We start from the raw sequence: 17,672 nt of genomic DNA, 5'->3' as shown, positions 1-17,672 counted from the left end.
GGTTGGCTAAAAAGGGTTAGTGTGGAGTCGATATGACGGCACGTGTCGGCTTCCAGTGACTGATGGCATGTTCTCGGTCTCTTCTGCCGCCCGTTTCCGTTCTCGATTCTTCCACTTTGGCTCTTCCGTCTACGTACAGACCGGACGGTAGAGTGGTACCACTATAACCTCAAGCTTGACTTGTCTTGCCAATGCGAACAATTTGTCGTCGCCTCTTCTCCGTCTCTGCCGTCACCCTTTGTCCGAAGCGTTTGAACCCCCGTATTGCTACCTTTACAACCAAGACAATGGCGCTCCATCCGGCTCAAGATGGCGCAAAGCTCATCTGTAAGTAGGAACTGGAATGTGAATGGTCCAAGAGCTAACTCGGTGGCCTCCAGTTGCCCCCGCCGGTACTCTGGCCGACCCGTCCGTCCCCGGCCAAGCTGCTCAGTTCCTCAAGGCCGAGACCCGTGGAGGCTTGCGACGCTCCGATCTTGACCCCGAAAGTCCCATTGCCCAATTCCACACATGGTTCACCGACGCTTCCCAACCCGAAACGGGAATTTCTCACCCCGAAACCTGCACGCTTTCAACTGCGCAGTTGCCCTCTGGCCGCGTCTCTGCGCGCATGGTGTACCTGAAGGAGCTGGACCCAAAGGGTTTTGTCATTTACAGCAACTTTGGCACCAGTGGGAAGGCGCGGGACTTGTTTGGCAGCGAGGATGGATCCAGCACCGGTAACCCATGGGCTTCTCTGGTGTTCTGGTGGGAGCCGTTGGAGAGGCAGGTCCGGGTTGAGGGAAGAGCGGAACGCTTGACGACAGAAGAGAGCCAGGCCTACTTTGACACAAGAGTTCGTGGCAGTCGTCTTGGCGCCTGGTCAAGCAAACAAAGTGCTGTCCTCCTTCCCGACCCTGCGAACCCCGACGATGACGGACGAACACAGCTGGAAAAGTGGGTCAAGGAGTCGGAGCAGCGCTTTGAAGGCGAGGAGAACATTCCCGTCCCGGAGTTCTGGGGAGGCTTGAGGATCGTTCCTGAACGGGTCGAGTTCTGGCAAGGAAGGCAAAACCGGCTACACGATCGGTTTGTGTACGACCGCGTCCGTCAAGATGGTGGAGGTGAAGACAAGTGGACTTTGGAGAGGCTGAGTCCATAAGTTTGCTTAACAACTTTGACACAAAATGATGGCCGAACAAACTCCCCACCAACAGCAAGATGCTAGCGTCATGTTCGACCAGCTATAATGAGTCGAAGCGATGGGAATGGGGTCGTTTTTATCTGACTTGTGGCAGTAGTGTAACCTTTCTGGCTTCATCTCGTCTTTCCCGAGTGTTTGTATAAAAGCGGGGTCCGAGCTTTTGCACCTGCCTGAACCTCACAGCTTCGTTCTTCCCCACGGCATTCACTCACTCACAAACAGTCCAAACTGTCATCGCGTGTTTCCTTCTATTCTCTATAACTTCCTGTTTTCTCGCGGCCTCCGCTTCCACATTTCTATTTCTTCTCCCACTCAACCATTTCTCGCTTCGATCGAGGCTTGACGAACCCAAGTGGAGAGGGTCCAATACTTGCTGCATCTCCCCCACGTCTTGGACCTGTTCCAGCTGTTTATTCTTCGTTTTCGGTCAATAACTTCGACCTCTCATTCCAGACAGCACTCTATCACTTCCGGCTTGACCCACGCGCTCTTTTACGGAATTGTCACCGAGCTTTCATCACGCAACAAGAAGGAAAAGAACGACAGTCCGTCACCATGGCGGTGGCTACTCCGCTACCCTTCATCCCACCGGAGGCGACTAGCCAGATAATCGGCGGCGATGAAGATTTGATAGATCTCTTTCATGAAGATGTGGCCTCCGAACACGACGACAGAGGGAACGCCTCTGATGTCGAGAGCGAGGACGGCGTCAAAAGATGGACAGTGAATCCGGAACCCAAGCCCAAGAAGATTTCGGCCAAGAAGCTTGCCGACAATGCTGCTTTCAACTCGTGGATCGAGGAGCACCAGGAAACTTTGGCAAGGGACCAAAGGAAGGCGGCGATAGAAGCGTCAAGGTTGACCGGCGTGGACGTGTTGCCCGCTATTGGCTTTGATAGCGAAATAATCATCACTTCACCACGAGAATACCAGGTGGAGCTTTTTGAACGCGCAAAGCTACAAAACACGATTGCCGTCTTGGATACGGGTAAGTTAGTCATGCTCTGCCAACTGGGAATCCCTTTTCTGACTTGTTCAAACTCTGTGTAGGCTCGGGGAAGACTCTGATTGCCGCCATGTTGTTACGCTGGGTCATTAATGGTGAGCTCGAGGACCGAGAAAAGGGACTGCCGAGACGTATTGCTTTCTTTCTGGTCGACAAGGTAGCCCTGGTGTTTCAACAACACAGCTTTCTTACCAAGAACCTCGACTTCCCAATGGAGAAACTCTGCGGTGAGATGGTGGAGGGTGTCGAGTCAAAAGCCTTCTGGAAGGAAGCATTGGAGCAAAACGAAGTGGTCGTCTGTACAGCTGAGATTCTCAACACAGCGCTCCATCATTCCTGGATTAGAATGGACCAGATCAGCCTCTTGATCTTCGACGAAGCCCATCACACCAAAAAGGATCATCCCTATGCTCGCATCATCAAGAACTTTTACATCGATGAGAAGCTCGAGAGAAAACCCAGGATCCTTGGCTTGACGGCCTCTCCGGTCGATGCCAAAACCGACCCAAGACGGGCTGCGCAACAATTGGAGGTCTTACTTCACAGTCAAATAGCCACAGCCGCCGACCCGGCCGCCCTTCAGCATACTATTTGCAAACCCAAGACCGAGTTGATCGTTGAATACGCCCGTGGTCGACCGAACTCGGAGACAGTCCTCAACAAGCAACTACGCAAACTTGTTGGGGGACAAGAGCTGTTCAAGAAGCCGCTCAACTTTACTACCTCGGAGGCATCCAAGTTGGGAGCATGGTGTGCTGACCGATATTGGCAACTTTTCTTCAAACAAGAGGATATAGTCAAGTTGGAATCACGCACTGAGAGAGATCTCATGAAAGTCTCGGCCCTCGACGAAATCACCGAAAGGCACGTCAAGCACGTCCGTGAAGCACATGAGTTGGTCAACGCGCATACATTTTCACCCGCTGCTCTCGATCCGACGATGTTATCGTCCAAGGTTATCATGCTTGTTAGAATCTTGCGTGACCAGTTCGAGAGGGGTGTGGGCACCCAAAGATGCATCGTCTTTGTCCGACAACGGAACACGGCCATGCTATTGGCGGATTTGCTTCAGCAGCCCGAGATAAAGTCTCACATACCCAGCATTGCAGCAGAAGTCCTGGTTGGGGGTGGGACAACTGGCTCAAGCTATGTCAACGCCAAGGTCAACTTCCAGCAACAGAACAGAATAATTCGAAAGTTCAAGCTTGGTGAGATAAACTGCCTATTTGCAACTTCCGTTGCCGAGGAAGGTCTCGATATTCCGGATTGCAATATCGTCATCAGATTCGACCTTTATGATACTCTGATCCAGTGTATCCAGTCGCGTGGTCGAGCTCGCCGTCCAGATTCTCGCTACATCCAGATGATCGAGAAAGGGAATTACGAGCACCACAGCAAGATATTGCAAGCTAAAGGGGCTGAAGATGTCTTGCGCAAGTTCTGCGAGGCTCTACCCGAAGACAGGAAGCTAACTGGCAACCACATGAACCTGGACTATCTCCTCCGGAAGGAAAAGGGCAAGAGGCAGTACACTGTCCCAGATACTGGTGCGAAACTCAGCTATATGCAAAGCCTCGTCTGTCTCGCCAATTTCACCGCCACCCTACCACACCCACCGGAGACGAGCTTGAATCCGGAATACTACATCACCACTGTTCCTGGCGGCTTTCAGTGCGAAGTTGTAATGCCCGACGCATCACCTATCAAGAATGCGGTTGGCAAAATACATACAAGCAAGGGGGCGGCCAAATGTGCAGCTGCATTCGAGCTCTGTCTTGCTTTAATCAAGGCTAGACATTTGGATAACCACCTCCAGTCTGTGTTTACCAAGCAGCTTCCAGAAATGCGAAATGCTCGCCTTGCTGTCAGCTCAAAGAAGAAGAGGGAGTACGCCATGCGTCTGAAGCCCGAATTATGGTCGATCCGGGGCGAGGTCACCCAGCTTTATGCCACTGCGTTTGTTCTGGAAAACCCAGATGCCCTTGGGCGTAGCTCTCGTCCGCTTCTCCTGCTGAGTAGAAGCGCTCTCCCAGAAGTGGCGTCTTTTCCGCTCTTTTTCGGCACCAAGCGCTTTTCCAAAGTCCGCTGCGTGCCTATCCCAGGTTCTGTCCAGGCTGAAGATACGTTGGTGGAGGAACTTACTCGTTTCACTCTGAAAGCTTTTATGGATGTTTTCAGCAAGGAATACGAGGCTACAGCAGTCGACCTTCCGTACTTTCTCTCGCCGATGGACGGAGGTCACGGGTTTGACTTCCGCTTGGCCAAGAGCCCAGCCGATCTCATTGACCGAAAGACGCTAGCATACGTCAGTGAGAACGAGAAGGTGCCATACACTTTTCTTGAGCCAGATGACTTTTTCCAAGACAAGTTTATCGTTGACCCATACGACGGAGCACGGAAGTTCTTTACTCGTCACCGTCGCCATGACATGAAACCCACGGATCCCGTGCCAGATGGCATTGTTGCACCGAGTCACAGAGCTTGGAAAGGCTTAGGCACCACACATGACATTCTGAACTACAGCAATAGCCTGTGGTCAAAGTCGCGTGGTTTTATGGTATTCCAAGCGGATCAGCCTGTCGTGGAGGCTGGGCTTATTTCCACCCGTCGAGACTTTCTGGACGATGCCATCCGAGATGAGGATTTGGAACCGCAGCAGTGCTTCCTAGTTCTTGAACCCATGAGGATCTCACCTGTAAGTGTGTCCACCTTCGAAGAAAAGAATGATTCTAATATGTCATATATAGTTGCCGGCAGATGTAACGGCAATGCTTTTCTGCTTCCCATCAATCATACACCGGGTAGAGTCCAATCTAGTTGCGTTGGACGCCTGCAAGCTTCTGGGTCTAGACCTGCGTCCGGACCTGGCTCTTGAAGCCTTCACCAAGGACAGCGATAACTCGGATGAGCATGATGCCGAGAAGGAAAACTTCCAGACCGGAATGGGTGACAACTACGAGAGACTCGAGTTCCTCGGTGACTCCTTTTTGAAGATGGCAACAACTATGGCCATCTATACATTGATCCCCGACAAGGGCGAATTCGAGTATCACGTCGAGCGTATGCTTCTTATCTGCAACAAGAACTTATTCAATAACGCCCTAGAGGTAGGACTCGAGGAGTATATCCGCTCCATGTCCTTTAACCGGAGACAGTGGTATCCCGAGGGCCTAGTTCTGAAGAAGGGCAAGAGCAAGGCCGCGCGTAAGCGGCATGTCCTGGCCGACAAGTCCATTGCCGATGTTTGCGAGGCCCTCATCGGCGCCGCCTACCTTACCGGCCAAGAGAAGGGAAGCTTCGACATGGCGATCAAGGCCGTAACCGCCATGGTCAAAGACAAGAGGCACCGCATGACCAGCTACGGCGACTACTACGCCGTATATCAAAAGCCCAACTGGCAGACGGAACCAGCCAACAGTACTCAGCGCGACATGGCCAAAAAGTTCTCAGAGCGCATGGGCTACAAATTCAAGCACCCGCGTCTACTGCGCGCAGCCTTCCAGCACCCAACCTACCCCTCCCTCTACGAACGCCTCCCCTCCTATCAGCGCCTCGAATTTCTCGGCGACGCGCTCTTCGACATGGTCGCCGTCGACTACCTCTTCCGCAAGTTTCCCGCCGCCGACCCGCAATGGCTGACGGAGCACAAGATGGCCATGGTGTCCAACCAGTTCCTGTGCTGCCTCTCCTACCACTTAGGGTTCAACAAGTGCATCGCCACCATGTCGCCCTCCATCCCCAAGGACATCGCCGAGTACGTGACCGAGATAGAAGAAGCACTCGAGGCAGCCAAGCAGGAGGCTATCAACGCAGGAAAAACCGCAGACGAGTATAGCCGCGATTACTGGGTGCACATCACGCACGCTTCGCGCTTGCCCAAGTGTTTATCAGATGTGGTGGAGGCTTACATCGGCGCCATCTTTGTCGACAGCGAGTACGATTACTCGGTAGTTCAGCAATTCTTCAACAAGCACGTTTTGCCCTTCTTCGAGGATATGCATCTCTACGACTCCTTCGCCAACAAACATCCCGTTACCTTTGTGGCGAACATGATGGCGCACAAGTTCCGTTGTAACGAGTGGAGGAGTCTGGCCAAGGAGCTGGATACGGATCTTTCGGAAGGAAGAGGAGGAAGAGGTGGTGCAGTGGCTGGTGAGGTTAGTGAGATTAACCCGCCCAAGGTGGTGTCGGCGCTACTTGTTCACGGCAAGACGGTGGCGCATGCGGTGGCGGCCAGTGGACGGTATGCGAAGTCGGCCATGGCGAAGAAGGCTATCAAGCTTTTGGAGGGCATGAGCGTGGAGGAGTTCAGGGAGAGATTGGGGTGTGATTGTAAAGGGGTGCCGATGGAGGTTGATGGTGGAGTGCCGGCGGATGTGGCGGATGGGGAGGTGCATGGGACGGCGTTTTAATGGTTCATTATTTCGGCACGGAAAGGTGCTTAGCGACGACGGTACATGCTCTTATGGGTATGTTAGACTCAGCGACATTGATAGGAAACTGGTTGATGGATATTTAGTGAGGTGCTTGGCCTTACATTTTATGGCTCCTCTACAGATTATTCTTCCAGATGAGCATGACATCTTCGATGGCGGATTACCCAAATTCATAGACGATCGTTAGAGAGCAGGGATAGACAAATCAAGGATTAGATCGATAACTTGCTGCTTATTAGGGCCTTATTTACGGGACTTGCCAACTCGGGAGGATGTTTACGAACCATATGAATTTCAACCGTAACAGCTCTTCACACCTCAACAGGGAAAAGTGCAACTGAATCAGGTAAGGGATGGAGCATCATTTCCAGCAACAATGAAACCAGCAATGTTATTGTTTCCTTCAAGCAAACACGCCTATTCGACCCATGAATGATATGATTTGACTGACTGTAAACCTCTTTTTACCTAGCCCATGCGTAAACTGTATCCATGCGTGTTTCCATGCCTTTACCAACCCAATGCCACCAATGCCACTAGTAATAGAAACAAGAAGAAAACGATAAAGGAAGAGTGAGGCAGGAATAGTAGGAAAGTTCCATGAAGTGTCGACATCCCTGTTCCAGCAGGAGCAATAACAATAATAATAATAAAACAAGGAAGAAGGCAAAGTGAACACACACACAACAACCATTAGCAGGTAGAGAGGAGGAAACGAAATAAAACACAATGCAGGGGAGACAGACAGACAAAACCAGGCGAAAAGACAAAAATGCCAAACCATGGTCCAAACCCGATCAACAAGCGCAAAACTCAAACAGACGAAACCCAGGTAAAAATGCCCCTTTTTCCCTTCCCCTTCCGTTATTGCAATGCTCTCACAAACCAAGCCAAACCAAAGCCAATATGAACCAGGTACCAACCAGCCAGCCATTGAAACAATGCAAGTGAAGTAAAGCATAACGCGAAAAAAGAAAGAAAAGACCGTTCCGTTCCGTAAAATCATGGGTATCATCATGATAGACATGCATGCCTCCATCCATCATCATCTTCTTCCCGCTTTCCCTCCTCTTTCTTTCGGTTAACACAGAACAGAACAGAAATCAAGCACCGACCTCCCGACCTCCCTTTAATGCATGAAAAGGAGAATCAGCCCTCAGCAACACTTCCCCTTCCCACCACCTCTCCTCCCATCCTCACCACCTTGCTCCCCTCCCACATTCACCCCACCACCACCATCACCACTACCGCCGACGCCACCCCCATCCCCTCCTCCTCCAGGCAACATTATCCCCGGCGTCAAAAGCCCCGGCGAAAATAACCAACTCCTCCGATCCCTCCCCACCCGAAACGTCGCTCGCGGGTTCAAATCAAAGTACCCCGACACTCCATTCCCAACAGCACCACCACCGCCGGCACCACCACCTCCTCCAGGACCTCCATAACCAGCACCACCCGGTCCTCCGCCACCCGGCCCTCCTCCCCCTCCTCCTCCTCCTGTTCCTGTACCATCAGGATAATACCCACCAGTCCCCGGCCCAAAGAACCCGCCAGGAGTGAAGACACCTGGGGTGGAAGCGGCGGCGGCCAACAAAGCTTGCTGCATCTTGCGGTTTTGTTCCACCAGCTTGCGTGTAACCACGCGAAAGACTTCTTCTACCCCTTCGCCTGATTCAGCCGAGATCTCGTGGCAGGCGTCCCAGCCGACTTCTTGGCCCCAGAAGCCCGAGGAGCGTTTGCTGGAGGGGGAGCGGGGTTCGGTGGTGCTTTGGAAGCCATGGCCATGGCCATGGGGGTGGTTGCGTAGACGCGGGTGTCTTGGTCCTCCTCCGCCGGTTATTGTTGTTGTGGTGTTGTTGCTTCCTTCACCGACGTTCTGATGGTGGGTTTCTCGTTGGGCGGCATTGTTTGCTTCTCCTCCTCTTAGTCTGATACCGCCTAGTCCTCCTAGACCTGTTATCCCTCCTCCAGATCTTCCTTCTGGTCTTTCTGTTGTTGTTGTTGTTGTTGTTGTTGTTGTTGTTGTTGCTGACGCTGTAGTTCCAGTAGCTGTCGTCGTCGTCGTCGCTCCTGTCCCTGTCCCTGCCCACCCTCCCAAACCACCACTACTTAAATTCATTACCCCTGGGATCCCCGGAATCCCCGGCATTCCCAAAGGCGTAGCAGTAGGTGGCGGTGTCGACCCCACGCCCGGGTTCAGGTTCTCGGCTACGTAGGCGATGCAGCGCTCAAAGGGCACTTCGCGTTTGGAAGGGTCGCGGGCGACGATGTCGGCCTTGGTGCCGACGACGTGCAGGACTATGTCCTGAGGCAGGTTGCGCCGTAGTTCTGTCAGCCACATGCCCATCTCGGCGAAGGAGGCGGCGTCGGTGATGGAGTAGCAGAGGATGCAGGCGTTGGCGCCGCGGTAGTAGAGGCGGGAGATGGAGCGGAATCGTTCTTGGCCGGCTGTTTTTTGGTGTTATGTTCAAGTTAGCCTCTTGTTATTGTTGCTGTTTCCTGTATGGGGAGTGATGGGGATGGATACTACATAGTGAATGAGTGGGGCAAGTTGAAGGAGGAGGACATGGGCATGGATGGAGAGAGGGATCGGGACATATGTATAAATGTAAACAAGTAAATCACCACCATAACATACCAGTATCCCATATCTGCAAGCGCACCACGGTATCGGTATCGGTGTCGATAATGCGCTTGGTCATCATGCTGGCGCCAACGGTCGAGGTGATCTGGGCCGGGTTGAAGGCACCCTTGCAGAAGCGCGTCACCAGGGATGTTTTGCCGACGCCCTGGGAGCCGAGGACGACTATTTTTGCCTCGAGAGAGGACGACATTGTCGTCGTAGGTGGGATTGTTGTCGTGGTTGTTATTTTTGTTTTTGTTGTTTCTGTCCGTTCTCGCGGTAGGTGAAGTATTATGGATTGTCTTGTCGATTTTGTCGTTTGGCCTGTTTGCTTGTCCTTGTTTCGTTCTCGGTATGTAGGTATTATGGATGTCTTATAATCTGTCAATGTCTTTCTTCTCTTCCCCTTCTTTTTCTCCCCTCGATGCCGCAGAGTAATAATGATGGGTAGTTGGAGGAAAGTTGGAGAGTCTCGATGACGGACGGGGAAGGTGGGGGAAAGTAGGTTGTTTGAAACCAAGAAAGGCAGTTGGTTGATGGAACAGGGTAGGCAATGACAAGGGCAATGACAAGAGTCGTTTAGGTTCGTTCGGCCTACATGTAAATTACATGGACCAGAGGTAGAGGTAAGACACTGGATGACGACCTGTGTTGCTTGTTGGAAGATGAAACCGGGCAGAGGGTCGAGCCCAGTCCTCTCAACAGTCTCAGCTTCTTCTTCTTCTTCTTCTTCTTCTTCTTCTTCTTTGCTCTTGCGCTTTCATTTCTAGTCGTAGGTGGCCAAATCCCTCACACACCTCCTCGCGCCTAACCAACTTGCGCCAGCCTTGTTCTTCTTCTCGATGATACGGTGGGTTTCTGTTTCAGAGAACACGTGCAACGCGACAACGAACAACGAAGAGGGGCGACGGAAATGCAGAAAGAAACAAAAACGGGAAGAGGGCACATTTACGATATCGGTACCAGTACCAGTACCATGTAATGTATGTAACTGTCACCCGTCCCGCTGCCGTCCAGTAGGGGACTCTGCAGGGCTCCCAGGGCAATGCACATGCTTCGTCTCAGTAATATATGGTACACCTCTACGTGGTACAGTGGCGCAGCGGCAGGCAGCCAAGAGGCAGTCCTGCAGTCCCCAGGCCACGGGATGGATTGTGCATACACATTGGGGATGTAATGACGGGATATTACAGACATGCAAGGATTTCCACTTACATTGTGCCCCACGGCGGTGCCGCCCATCATGTAAGTGTACATATCATGCAGTGCGGCGGGTTGACATGATTGTTTTGCTTCTTAAGAGCTCGAAAAGTTGTCTGGTGACTCGAAATGGTCATGTTTTTTGACACCGAATACGTCATGACGGGAGGGATGTTGATGTGGATGACAGCTCTACTTATACCGGACTAGATATCCCGAGTCCCAGTTATTGGCGGGTATAACCGAGCTAGGCTTAAAAGAACTTGGCCTACCACTACCGCTTTTTCTCGTTCGATATGGTTTTACTCAAACCAATCCTGTTACTGGATCGTTCCCAAGAAACCTTGCGACCCGCATCAACTGACCAGCAGATTGGTCGAAAGCCCAGATATACCCGGCACTATACCTAGTTGAGTGAAACCACATCGAGTGAGAAAAAAGCGGTAGGGCGTTGGCGACCTGCCTGCTTGGATCTGACTTACACGAGGGTATCTATCGTCAAAAACTCAAGGTTACCTTGGTTTGCTTGCACAACCTCCAACGATTCAGAAGTCAATCCAAAACATTTCCATTCATCCTTTTCACAAAATAAGGATAATGTTGTCATTAAAAATTCTGTCAAGCATATAAACGACTCTAACTTCTCAGGAAATCACGCTCCCGACTTGTATCTGTGTCAGCTTACATGCATGTTCTTATCCCCAGGTATCACAGCGGCAAAACCACGCGCTTGCAATGCAAGATTCAAGTCACAATCGAGATCCGGATTTGTTATGAATTGCCCCTCCCTCTTAGGCCCCTCCTTGCACTCTCCATCGCCTCGGATACTTGAAGAGACTTGAGGTATATAATACTTATCTTACCCATCAGACATCGAGAGTTTGATAGTAGTACGTACCATGGTACAAACCACACAACCGGTTTCCATTACAGAGCCAATGCAGGGGTGCATCATGACCGATCATGGCGGCCATCTCTTTCCCAGGTTTTCCTGATTGCACCATTCCATCGGGTGCCCGTCGGACAGACAGAGAGGCGTTCATGTGAGCACGCACACGACCACACACAAGAGATACATAGACGGGCATACCCAACACGAGGTTCGTAGCAGCCGAGGTGGGGAGGCGGTAGATCGACGATTCGGGATATTCCTGAAACTTTTTGCCTGGCAGGCTCAGCTTGGACAAATCTTGGTAATCAAGCTGAAATCCATTGGATATGTAGGTTGGCACGGGAAAAAAAGCGCAAGTGAGAATGGATGGCAACTCTTAATAAGAAGACCAAAACAGGCTTCTTCTTCTTCGTCGTTATGTGTCGCTATCATGATATCCAACAAAATCTAGCTCTAGCAGGTATGTACCGCCGCTAACCCCCTTTTATTCAGAAAAAATAAATAAGAAAAGGATATATCCATCAAGTCATCAATCCTAAACTCATAACCAAAAATCAAACCCCCTTTAAATCTTGGACTTCTCCGCAAACTTGACCCTCTGCTCCGGGCTAATCAAAGCATCATACGAGATGTTCGACAGCGTATCCGTCGGCGGCGCGCCGTGGTTGAACAGACTCCTAAGATCCAGCAAACCGGGGTTGAGGTCCTCGATCTTGGTCGCGCCGATCAGACGCATGTTCATCTCCATCTCGTCCTTGAGCAGCTGCATGGCGCGGTCGACGCCGTCGAATCCGTACGCCGACATGGCGAACAGGAAGGGGCGGCCGATACCGACGCCCTTGGCGCCGAGGCAGAGGGCCTTGAGGATGTCGGTGGCGCGACGGATGCCGCCGTCAATGTAGATCTCGATCTTGTTCTCCAGGCCGAGCTCGCGCAGCACCGGCATGGTCTCGGCGAGGACCTCGATGGCCGAGCGGGCGAATTCGAGCTGGCGACCGCCGTGGTTGGACAGGACGACACCCTGCACGCCGGCCTCGATGGCCTTGATCACGTCCTCGACGCGCTGGACGCCCTTGAGGATGATGGGCATCTTGGTGATGCTCTGGAACCAGGGGATGTCTTTCCAGCTGAGGGCGGGGTCGATGAAGGTGCTGATGGCGCGGGCCGCACCCTGGTTGCGGTTGGTCTCGGTGCCCTTCTGGACGTTACTGCCGTCGTCGGTGAACTTGACGCGCATGTCCTTCTCACGACGACCGAGCTGGGGCGCATCGACGGTGATGAAGAGGCCCTTGCAGCCGCGCTTCTCGGCGTGCTTGACGATGCGTTCGGTGATGGCGCGGTCCTTGTTGACGTAGAGCTGCAGCCACTGGATCTGGTCGCCCTCGGCGGCGTCCATGATCTCGTCAAAGGCGCAAGAGGCGAGAGTGGGGATCATCTGGACGACGTTGTGCTTCTTGGCGGCGCGCGTGAGCAGAACCTCACCCTCAACGTGGCCAAGCTTGCCGAGGGCAGTGGCGGTGACGTAGAAGGGAATATCAACCTTGGTTCCGAGCATCGTGGTGCTGAAGTCGACGTTCTCAACATCAACCAGGACCTTGGGGCGGAACCAAATACGGTGGAAGGCAGCGTGGTTTTCGCGCATAGTCTGGAGCACATGAGGTTAGCAAATAGGTCTAGCCACAAATAATCCAAAGAAGGGCTGGAAACAAAAGATAGCCTTACAATTTCATCATCAGCCGCGCTAGAGTAGTAAGCCCAGGCGGTCTTCTTCATAACTCTCTTGGCCACAGCCTCGAAGTCAACCAGGTTGTAGCACTGCTCGAGCAGGGGCATCTCCTCAATGCGCTTCAAGCGCGCCTGCTCCTCAGGATCGACCTCGGCCTTCTCGGTCACGACGGTGGACATGTCGACGGGGCCCAGGTGCTTGTCCTTGGCCAGGTACTTGTCGAGAGTGTCTGGGGGATGGATGGGATCGAACTCCTCGGTAGCGTCCTTGCCGGCATACTTGAGGATAATCTTCATGCCACCGGGGTGCTCGGGGAGGAACTCTGTAATATCGTAGGCCTTGCCGTGGACAATGACCCAGCAGTCATCCTGGGTGTTGTGCTTGGCGACCTCAACGCCGGTCAGTGGTGTTTGGGGGGCCATTTTGACTAGTGATGTGTGGTGGTTTTCGTCCTGTTGTTCCGGGTTTGCTGTATATAATGTTCGGTTCTCGGCGCATAAACCGGAGGAGAGAAAGATGGGGTGGTGGTGTTGGCGGTGTGCCTGTTATTTCCGCTAGACGATTTCCGGGGCGGCGACAACGAACTACGTCAGACGAGAAAAAGCTTGGCAGTGAAGCCGAAGACAGACAAGCAGTGATAATGAGGATGAGAGAAGACAAAAAGACACAAAACAAGGCAGGGAAAGAAGACGATATAAAAGATGGCAACGCCGGCTAGTCGAGCATTGATCGGACTTCAGCGGGATCCAGCGGGACACAGACGGCACCAGAAGGCTGGCTGCGAAGTTCGGAGGCCCTGGCGATTCCCTGGTTAACTGACTCCGATTCACCAATCGGCGGCCCTCCAATTCCAAATGACCCTCCCGTCGTCGGGTGTGGGGAACACCGGGGAAAAGCTCGGCATCGGCTTCAAACGTGGAGGTGCATGGTGCGGAGTCATCCTCCGACATGGAACTTCGGAAAGCGTGGGAGGTGGGGCCGCGATAACAACCCCACACTGCTCCGCCGTCCGATAACAAAAGCTGGGGTTGCCCCTTGGAGCGCCGGTTAAAAACTGGCGCGTCTGGGCGTCCAGACAGTTCTGGCAGAACCCCCCTCCTTGGTAAAGCGTACGCTAGGCAAAACAAACCCATGATGCCGGGAAGCATCGAGGCAGACTCACATTAGTGTACAACAGATAAACATTGGGGCCTGAACAAGATTCAAAGTCAACAAGTATTCACGTACTAAAGCTAGGTATTCTCTACTGGTGTTTTATTCTTCCTCCTCTTCTACACCTGCGTTTAGCACCTCGTATCACAGTCTCACCCACGATCGCCGTCATCCGATTCATCCAGGTCGCCTCTCCACCATGAAATCCCACGTTGAAACGGAACCGGTTCCACACTCCGCATACCAAGACCTCCACACACACAAGCTGACATGGGACAGTCTTGGTGGTCGATCGCTATCCATCAACTTTGGCAAAATAACACATGAAAGTGTTTTGTGTAGCCGCGCTGCCGGCCTTTTACGACGACTTGGTTTGGTTGGCCGCCGCCACCTGCTTTCATCGTCAGTCTCGAAGTTTCACTTTTGTGTGCGCTCAACTGGAACTTCCAGTGCTTCTTAGGAGGTCAGGGTTAGGTTTGTACCAACCTCGGCGATCAAACCCCGTCCGATCTCGATAGTCTCCGCCGCGCCTCTTTGGCGCAGCCAGAACAACTGCTCCGGGGTCTTGGTCGCGTTCACTCTGGCCTCCTCCTCGAGCGCCTCCCTCGTGATCCTTTCGCCACTGCTCACGTGTCCCGGACCCTGGGCCTCTTCTGTGAGGTCGGCATCATGCCCATGAGAACCAAAAGTCTGCTCAAGCAGCTTCTTGCGCATGGCGAACCGCTCGGCGCGCTCCTTCTGCAGACCGGGGTTGTCCAGCTTCTGGACCAGGCTGCGGACGACCAGCTGCACGGCAAAGTAGATGTGCTCGGCGAAGAGGATAGACAGGAGCAGCGCCCAGCCGGAAATGTCCCAGGGGGTGCCGTCGGGGTTGATGTCGTGCTTATTGAACAGGTAGACCAGAGCGGCGCTGATGATGCTGCCGAGCCATGAGAGGAAGCCGAGCGAGTGGAGCCAGGGTCCGATAGAGTCGGCACGCCAGGGAACGGGCCGCTGGCTGCCGATGGCAATCTTCATGGCATCGGAGCGGGCCTCAACCCAGTTGTTGACAAGGAAGGAGCAGGCAGCAAGCGGCCAGATGACGGAGAAGAGCGAGAGATAACCGAATTGAACCACCATCTCGCGGTAGTCAACCGTGACATCGTATTGGTCAAGCTCGGCTTCGTTTCTGACACGCTTGAGGAAGTCTGCCTCGTCGGGATGGTCCTTGATCTGGAGCTCGTGGCCGTTGCCGGAAAACTCGGACTGCACCTCCTGAACCTTCTTGAAAACCTTGCGCTTGGCATATGGCACAATGACCTCGGTCAAGAAGTTGACAATCTGTGCGGTGACAGTGAAGTAGATGACTTGCTGTGTCAGCCTGTCGGGGTTGATTTCCCAGCTCTTGGTGACCGGCTTCTCCATGGTCGTAAAACTCTGGGCGGTGACCTTGAACACATCTAGGTAAGGTACAAGAAGCTTGCCGAATGGGACGTAGACAAAGGCCGTCAAGAAGATAGGGAGATAGGAAGTAATGAAGTTGAGCACAAAGATCTTTTCAATGAAGGAAGCCTGGTGAGCATCGTGTGTCTCGTAGTTCTCGGCCTTGGTCAGCTTCTCGGCGAGGTTGGTGAGCAGTCCCGAGAAGGTCGGCATGAAGATGGTGAGAAGGACCGTAGGCAAAAAGGTCAAGTACTGCTTGAAAGGCCCGGTGTAGATCTCGGTGATGAAAACCTCGATCCCGAAGCAGCTCACAATCAGGCCACCAAGCACGACAACACAAGCCAGAGCGAATGGAATCTGGAGCAGCTGGCGAGAGAGGCGCTTGAATGGTGAGTACACCCGAACGATCTCACCGGTCACTGGATCCTGCGCTTCCCTTTCGAACTGAAACTGCGGCCTGGGGTGCTGGATTCTCGAAACACCGCGAACTCCCCAGCGGACGGCAAGATCGACTTCCTTGGTTTTCCAGTGCTCAAAGAAGACTACGGACCAGAGGGAGTTGACCACGGCATAGAACCACGAAAACTTGCCGAGAATAAGCCAGGCAGCAAAGCCAAAGGCAGCCGGGAACAGCATGAAGGCAAAGTATGACTGGAGGAAGGCGAAGTAAAAGGCCACGCGCTCGCCAAACTTGTCCCGGATGCGGTTCAGGTCCTCCTCATCGAGAAAGTACTTGCCGGACCATGCCTTGATCCATCGGTGGTTGAACGCATGGTCGTGAAGGGGGAAGATGGAGTCGACGTATTTCCACTTGCCCACCTTGGCGGTGATACCGGCGCCGCCCTCGTTCTTCGATTTGGTGATGAGAAGATAGGTCAGCCGCAGCCGTTCGGCCTCGCTCACGGGCTCCTCCTCAAGGTATTTGGAAAGATCCTGGTTAGGTGCAGAGGTGCGGACGCCGAAAAGCCAGTCCTGGATACGGTACCGGTAGACCTGGGAAGTGAGGAGCTTCTCGGAGGCGATCTTGGTGAAGACCAAAAGGGACGATTTCCCGCCCGGTCGAACTTCGGTCGCAAATCCGACGGCGGAGAGGGCGTTGATAAGCTGAATGAAAGCAGCCTCAGCTTCCTCTTTCTCATTTACTGGGTGGATGTTAGCATTGTCTGATCCTGCTGGAGAGGTCATGCCAGGGGCGGACGAACCGGAAGTGGTGGGCAGCTTGTAATGGATCACATAGTCAACGCTGCGCTGATGTTAGTCACGGTCACATCGCAAACCAAAACAAACTATGTGAAGCATCTCACTCACTTAAAGTTGGACCCGGTTCCGGGCTGCGGCTTGTCGTCCAGGTAGAACGACAATGGGTCGGCCATCGTGTCGGTCACTGGCGCTCAGGCCCGTTTCTTCGATTAGGGTAGGCGTCAATTGAGGACCGTCGTAGAGAGTTCCGAGGCTGGATGTATGTCGGTCTATGCGCGATTGAGAGGATGGACGTCCCAATATATTAGAGACGATGATGAGATGAAAGCCCAGGTCTGGATGAACCCTGGAATTCGAGAAAGGGTGATCGACGTCACTGGGCGTCCACCTCTCCCGTTCCACGTTGCAGCACCAAGATCCTGGGCTCTTGGCTCTTTCTCAAACGAGGATTACTTGGTCTGTGCGCGGAGCGAACGCCCCCAACGTCAAGAGACATTCGGAGTAAACATGGCCTTGGGATTTGACGTCTACAAGCTATTCGGCATTTCAAAGCTGTGAGCTTGAGCGTAGCCTGTCTGAATTGCGCTTTGATCAAGAAAGTTCTACTGGAAAGTGTTGGGCTTCACAGTGTTTGGACATTCAAACTCCTTTCTGTCTGTTCAAAAGTGAAACTCATTTTCGTACAGTATTTGCACAACAAAAGCTTCTCTAACGAAACGAAACCACTATGGAAGATCAATGTTTACCAAAAACTCGGCAATAGTTCGCTTGAGTCTTGTATACAACTGATCAGCATCAAAGAAAATAAGCCCCTGATTTTCAAATAAAAGAG

The 17,672-nt window shown here is 52.8% G+C and overlaps 6 protein-coding genes across 6 annotated transcripts; 2 read left to right on the top strand and 4 right to left on the bottom strand.

Moving 5' to 3' along the window:
* Window positions 1-69: 69 nt before the first annotated feature.
* B0H65DRAFT_298010 (uncharacterized protein) lies at window positions 70-1,440 on the top strand. Its single transcript, XM_062823113.1, has 2 exons — window positions 70-327; window positions 381-1,440. The coding sequence occupies exons 1-2, from the start codon at window positions 192-194 to the stop codon at window positions 1,139-1,141; spliced, it is 897 nt and encodes a 298-aa protein (XP_062678722.1). The 5' UTR covers window positions 70-191; the 3' UTR covers window positions 1,142-1,440.
* A 729-nt stretch (window positions 1,441-2,169) lies between these two features.
* On the top strand, window positions 2,170-6,894 carry B0H65DRAFT_298019 (uncharacterized protein). The gene is made up of 2 exons (XM_062823114.1): window positions 2,170-4,884; window positions 4,937-6,894. The coding sequence occupies exons 1-2, from the start codon at window positions 2,260-2,262 to the stop codon at window positions 6,599-6,601; spliced, it is 4,290 nt and encodes a 1,429-aa protein (XP_062678721.1). The 5' UTR covers window positions 2,170-2,259; the 3' UTR covers window positions 6,602-6,894.
* Window positions 6,895-6,924: 30 nt separating this feature from the next.
* On the bottom strand, window positions 6,925-7,815 carry B0H65DRAFT_476225 (uncharacterized protein). Its single transcript, XM_062827351.1, has one exon. The coding sequence runs from the start codon at window positions 7,662-7,664 to the stop codon at window positions 7,029-7,031; it is 636 nt and encodes a 211-aa protein (XP_062678720.1). The 5' UTR covers window positions 7,665-7,815; the 3' UTR covers window positions 6,925-7,028.
* B0H65DRAFT_445556 (P-loop containing nucleoside triphosphate hydrolase protein) lies at window positions 7,729-10,505 on the bottom strand (the record flags this gene model as incomplete). Its single annotated transcript, XM_062825753.1, has 5 exons — window positions 7,729-7,752; window positions 7,971-9,073; window positions 9,264-9,431; window positions 9,858-10,005; window positions 10,464-10,505. 5 exons carry the CDS (start codon window positions 10,503-10,505, stop codon window positions 7,729-7,731), a joined length of 1,485 nt encoding a protein of 494 aa, XP_062678719.1.
* A 1,400-nt stretch (window positions 10,506-11,905) lies between these two features.
* On the bottom strand, window positions 11,906-13,488 carry B0H65DRAFT_552093 (cytochrome b2, mitochondrial precursor; the record flags this gene model as incomplete). Its single annotated transcript, XM_062829865.1, has 2 exons — window positions 11,906-12,985; window positions 13,063-13,488. 2 exons carry the CDS (start codon window positions 13,486-13,488, stop codon window positions 11,906-11,908), a joined length of 1,506 nt encoding a protein of 501 aa, XP_062678718.1.
* Window positions 13,489-14,149: 661 nt separating this feature from the next.
* Window positions 14,150-17,358, bottom strand: B0H65DRAFT_476221 (calcium-activated chloride channel-domain-containing protein). Its single transcript, XM_062827350.1, has 4 exons — window positions 16,949-17,358; window positions 16,843-16,883; window positions 14,705-16,782; window positions 14,150-14,609 (listed from the first exon to the last, which is right to left on the bottom strand). Exons 1-4 carry the CDS (start codon window positions 17,011-17,013, stop codon window positions 14,577-14,579), a joined length of 2,217 nt encoding a protein of 738 aa, XP_062678717.1. The 5' UTR covers window positions 17,014-17,358; the 3' UTR covers window positions 14,150-14,576.
* Between the last annotated feature and the right edge of the window lie 314 nt (window positions 17,359-17,672).

The sequence above is a fragment of the Neurospora tetraspora genome (genome assembly GCF_033439725.1).
Source record: "Neurospora tetraspora strain CBS 560.94 chromosome Unknown B0H65scaffold_7, whole genome shotgun sequence".
Classification (NCBI taxonomy): domain Eukaryota; kingdom Fungi; phylum Ascomycota; class Sordariomycetes; order Sordariales; family Sordariaceae; genus Neurospora; species Neurospora tetraspora.
This window is presented reverse-complemented; position numbering and strand designations above follow the sequence as displayed.

Coding starts and splice junctions, on each gene's coding strand:
- B0H65DRAFT_298010 (XM_062823113.1), top strand. CDS start 192: ATGCGAACAATTTGTCGTCGCCTCTTCTCCGTCTCTGCCGTCACCCTT. Junction 328..380: donor AGATGGCGCAAAGCTCATCT/GTAAGTAGGAAC, acceptor GGTGGCCTCCAG/TTGCCCCCGCCGGTACTCTG.
- B0H65DRAFT_298019 (XM_062823114.1), top strand. CDS start 2,260: ATGTTGTTACGCTGGGTCATTAATGGTGAGCTCGAGGACCGAGAAAAG. Junction 4,885..4,936: donor AACCCATGAGGATCTCACCT/GTAAGTGTGTCC, acceptor TGTCATATATAG/TTGCCGGCAGATGTAACGGC.
- B0H65DRAFT_476225 (XM_062827351.1), bottom strand. CDS start 7,664: ATGGAGGCATGCATGTCTATCATGATGATACCCATGATTTTACGGAAC.
- B0H65DRAFT_476221 (XM_062827350.1), bottom strand. CDS start 17,013: ATGGCCGACCCATTGTCGTTCTACCTGGACGACAAGCCGCAGCCCGGA. Junction 16,783..16,842: donor CAAGCTGCCCACCACTTCCG/GTTCGTCCGCCC, acceptor ACATCCACCCAG/TAAATGAGAAAGAGGAAGCT. Junction 14,610..14,704: donor GACGGGGTTTGATCGCCGAG/GTTGGTACAAAC, acceptor CGATGAAAGCAG/GTGGCGGCGGCCAACCAAAC.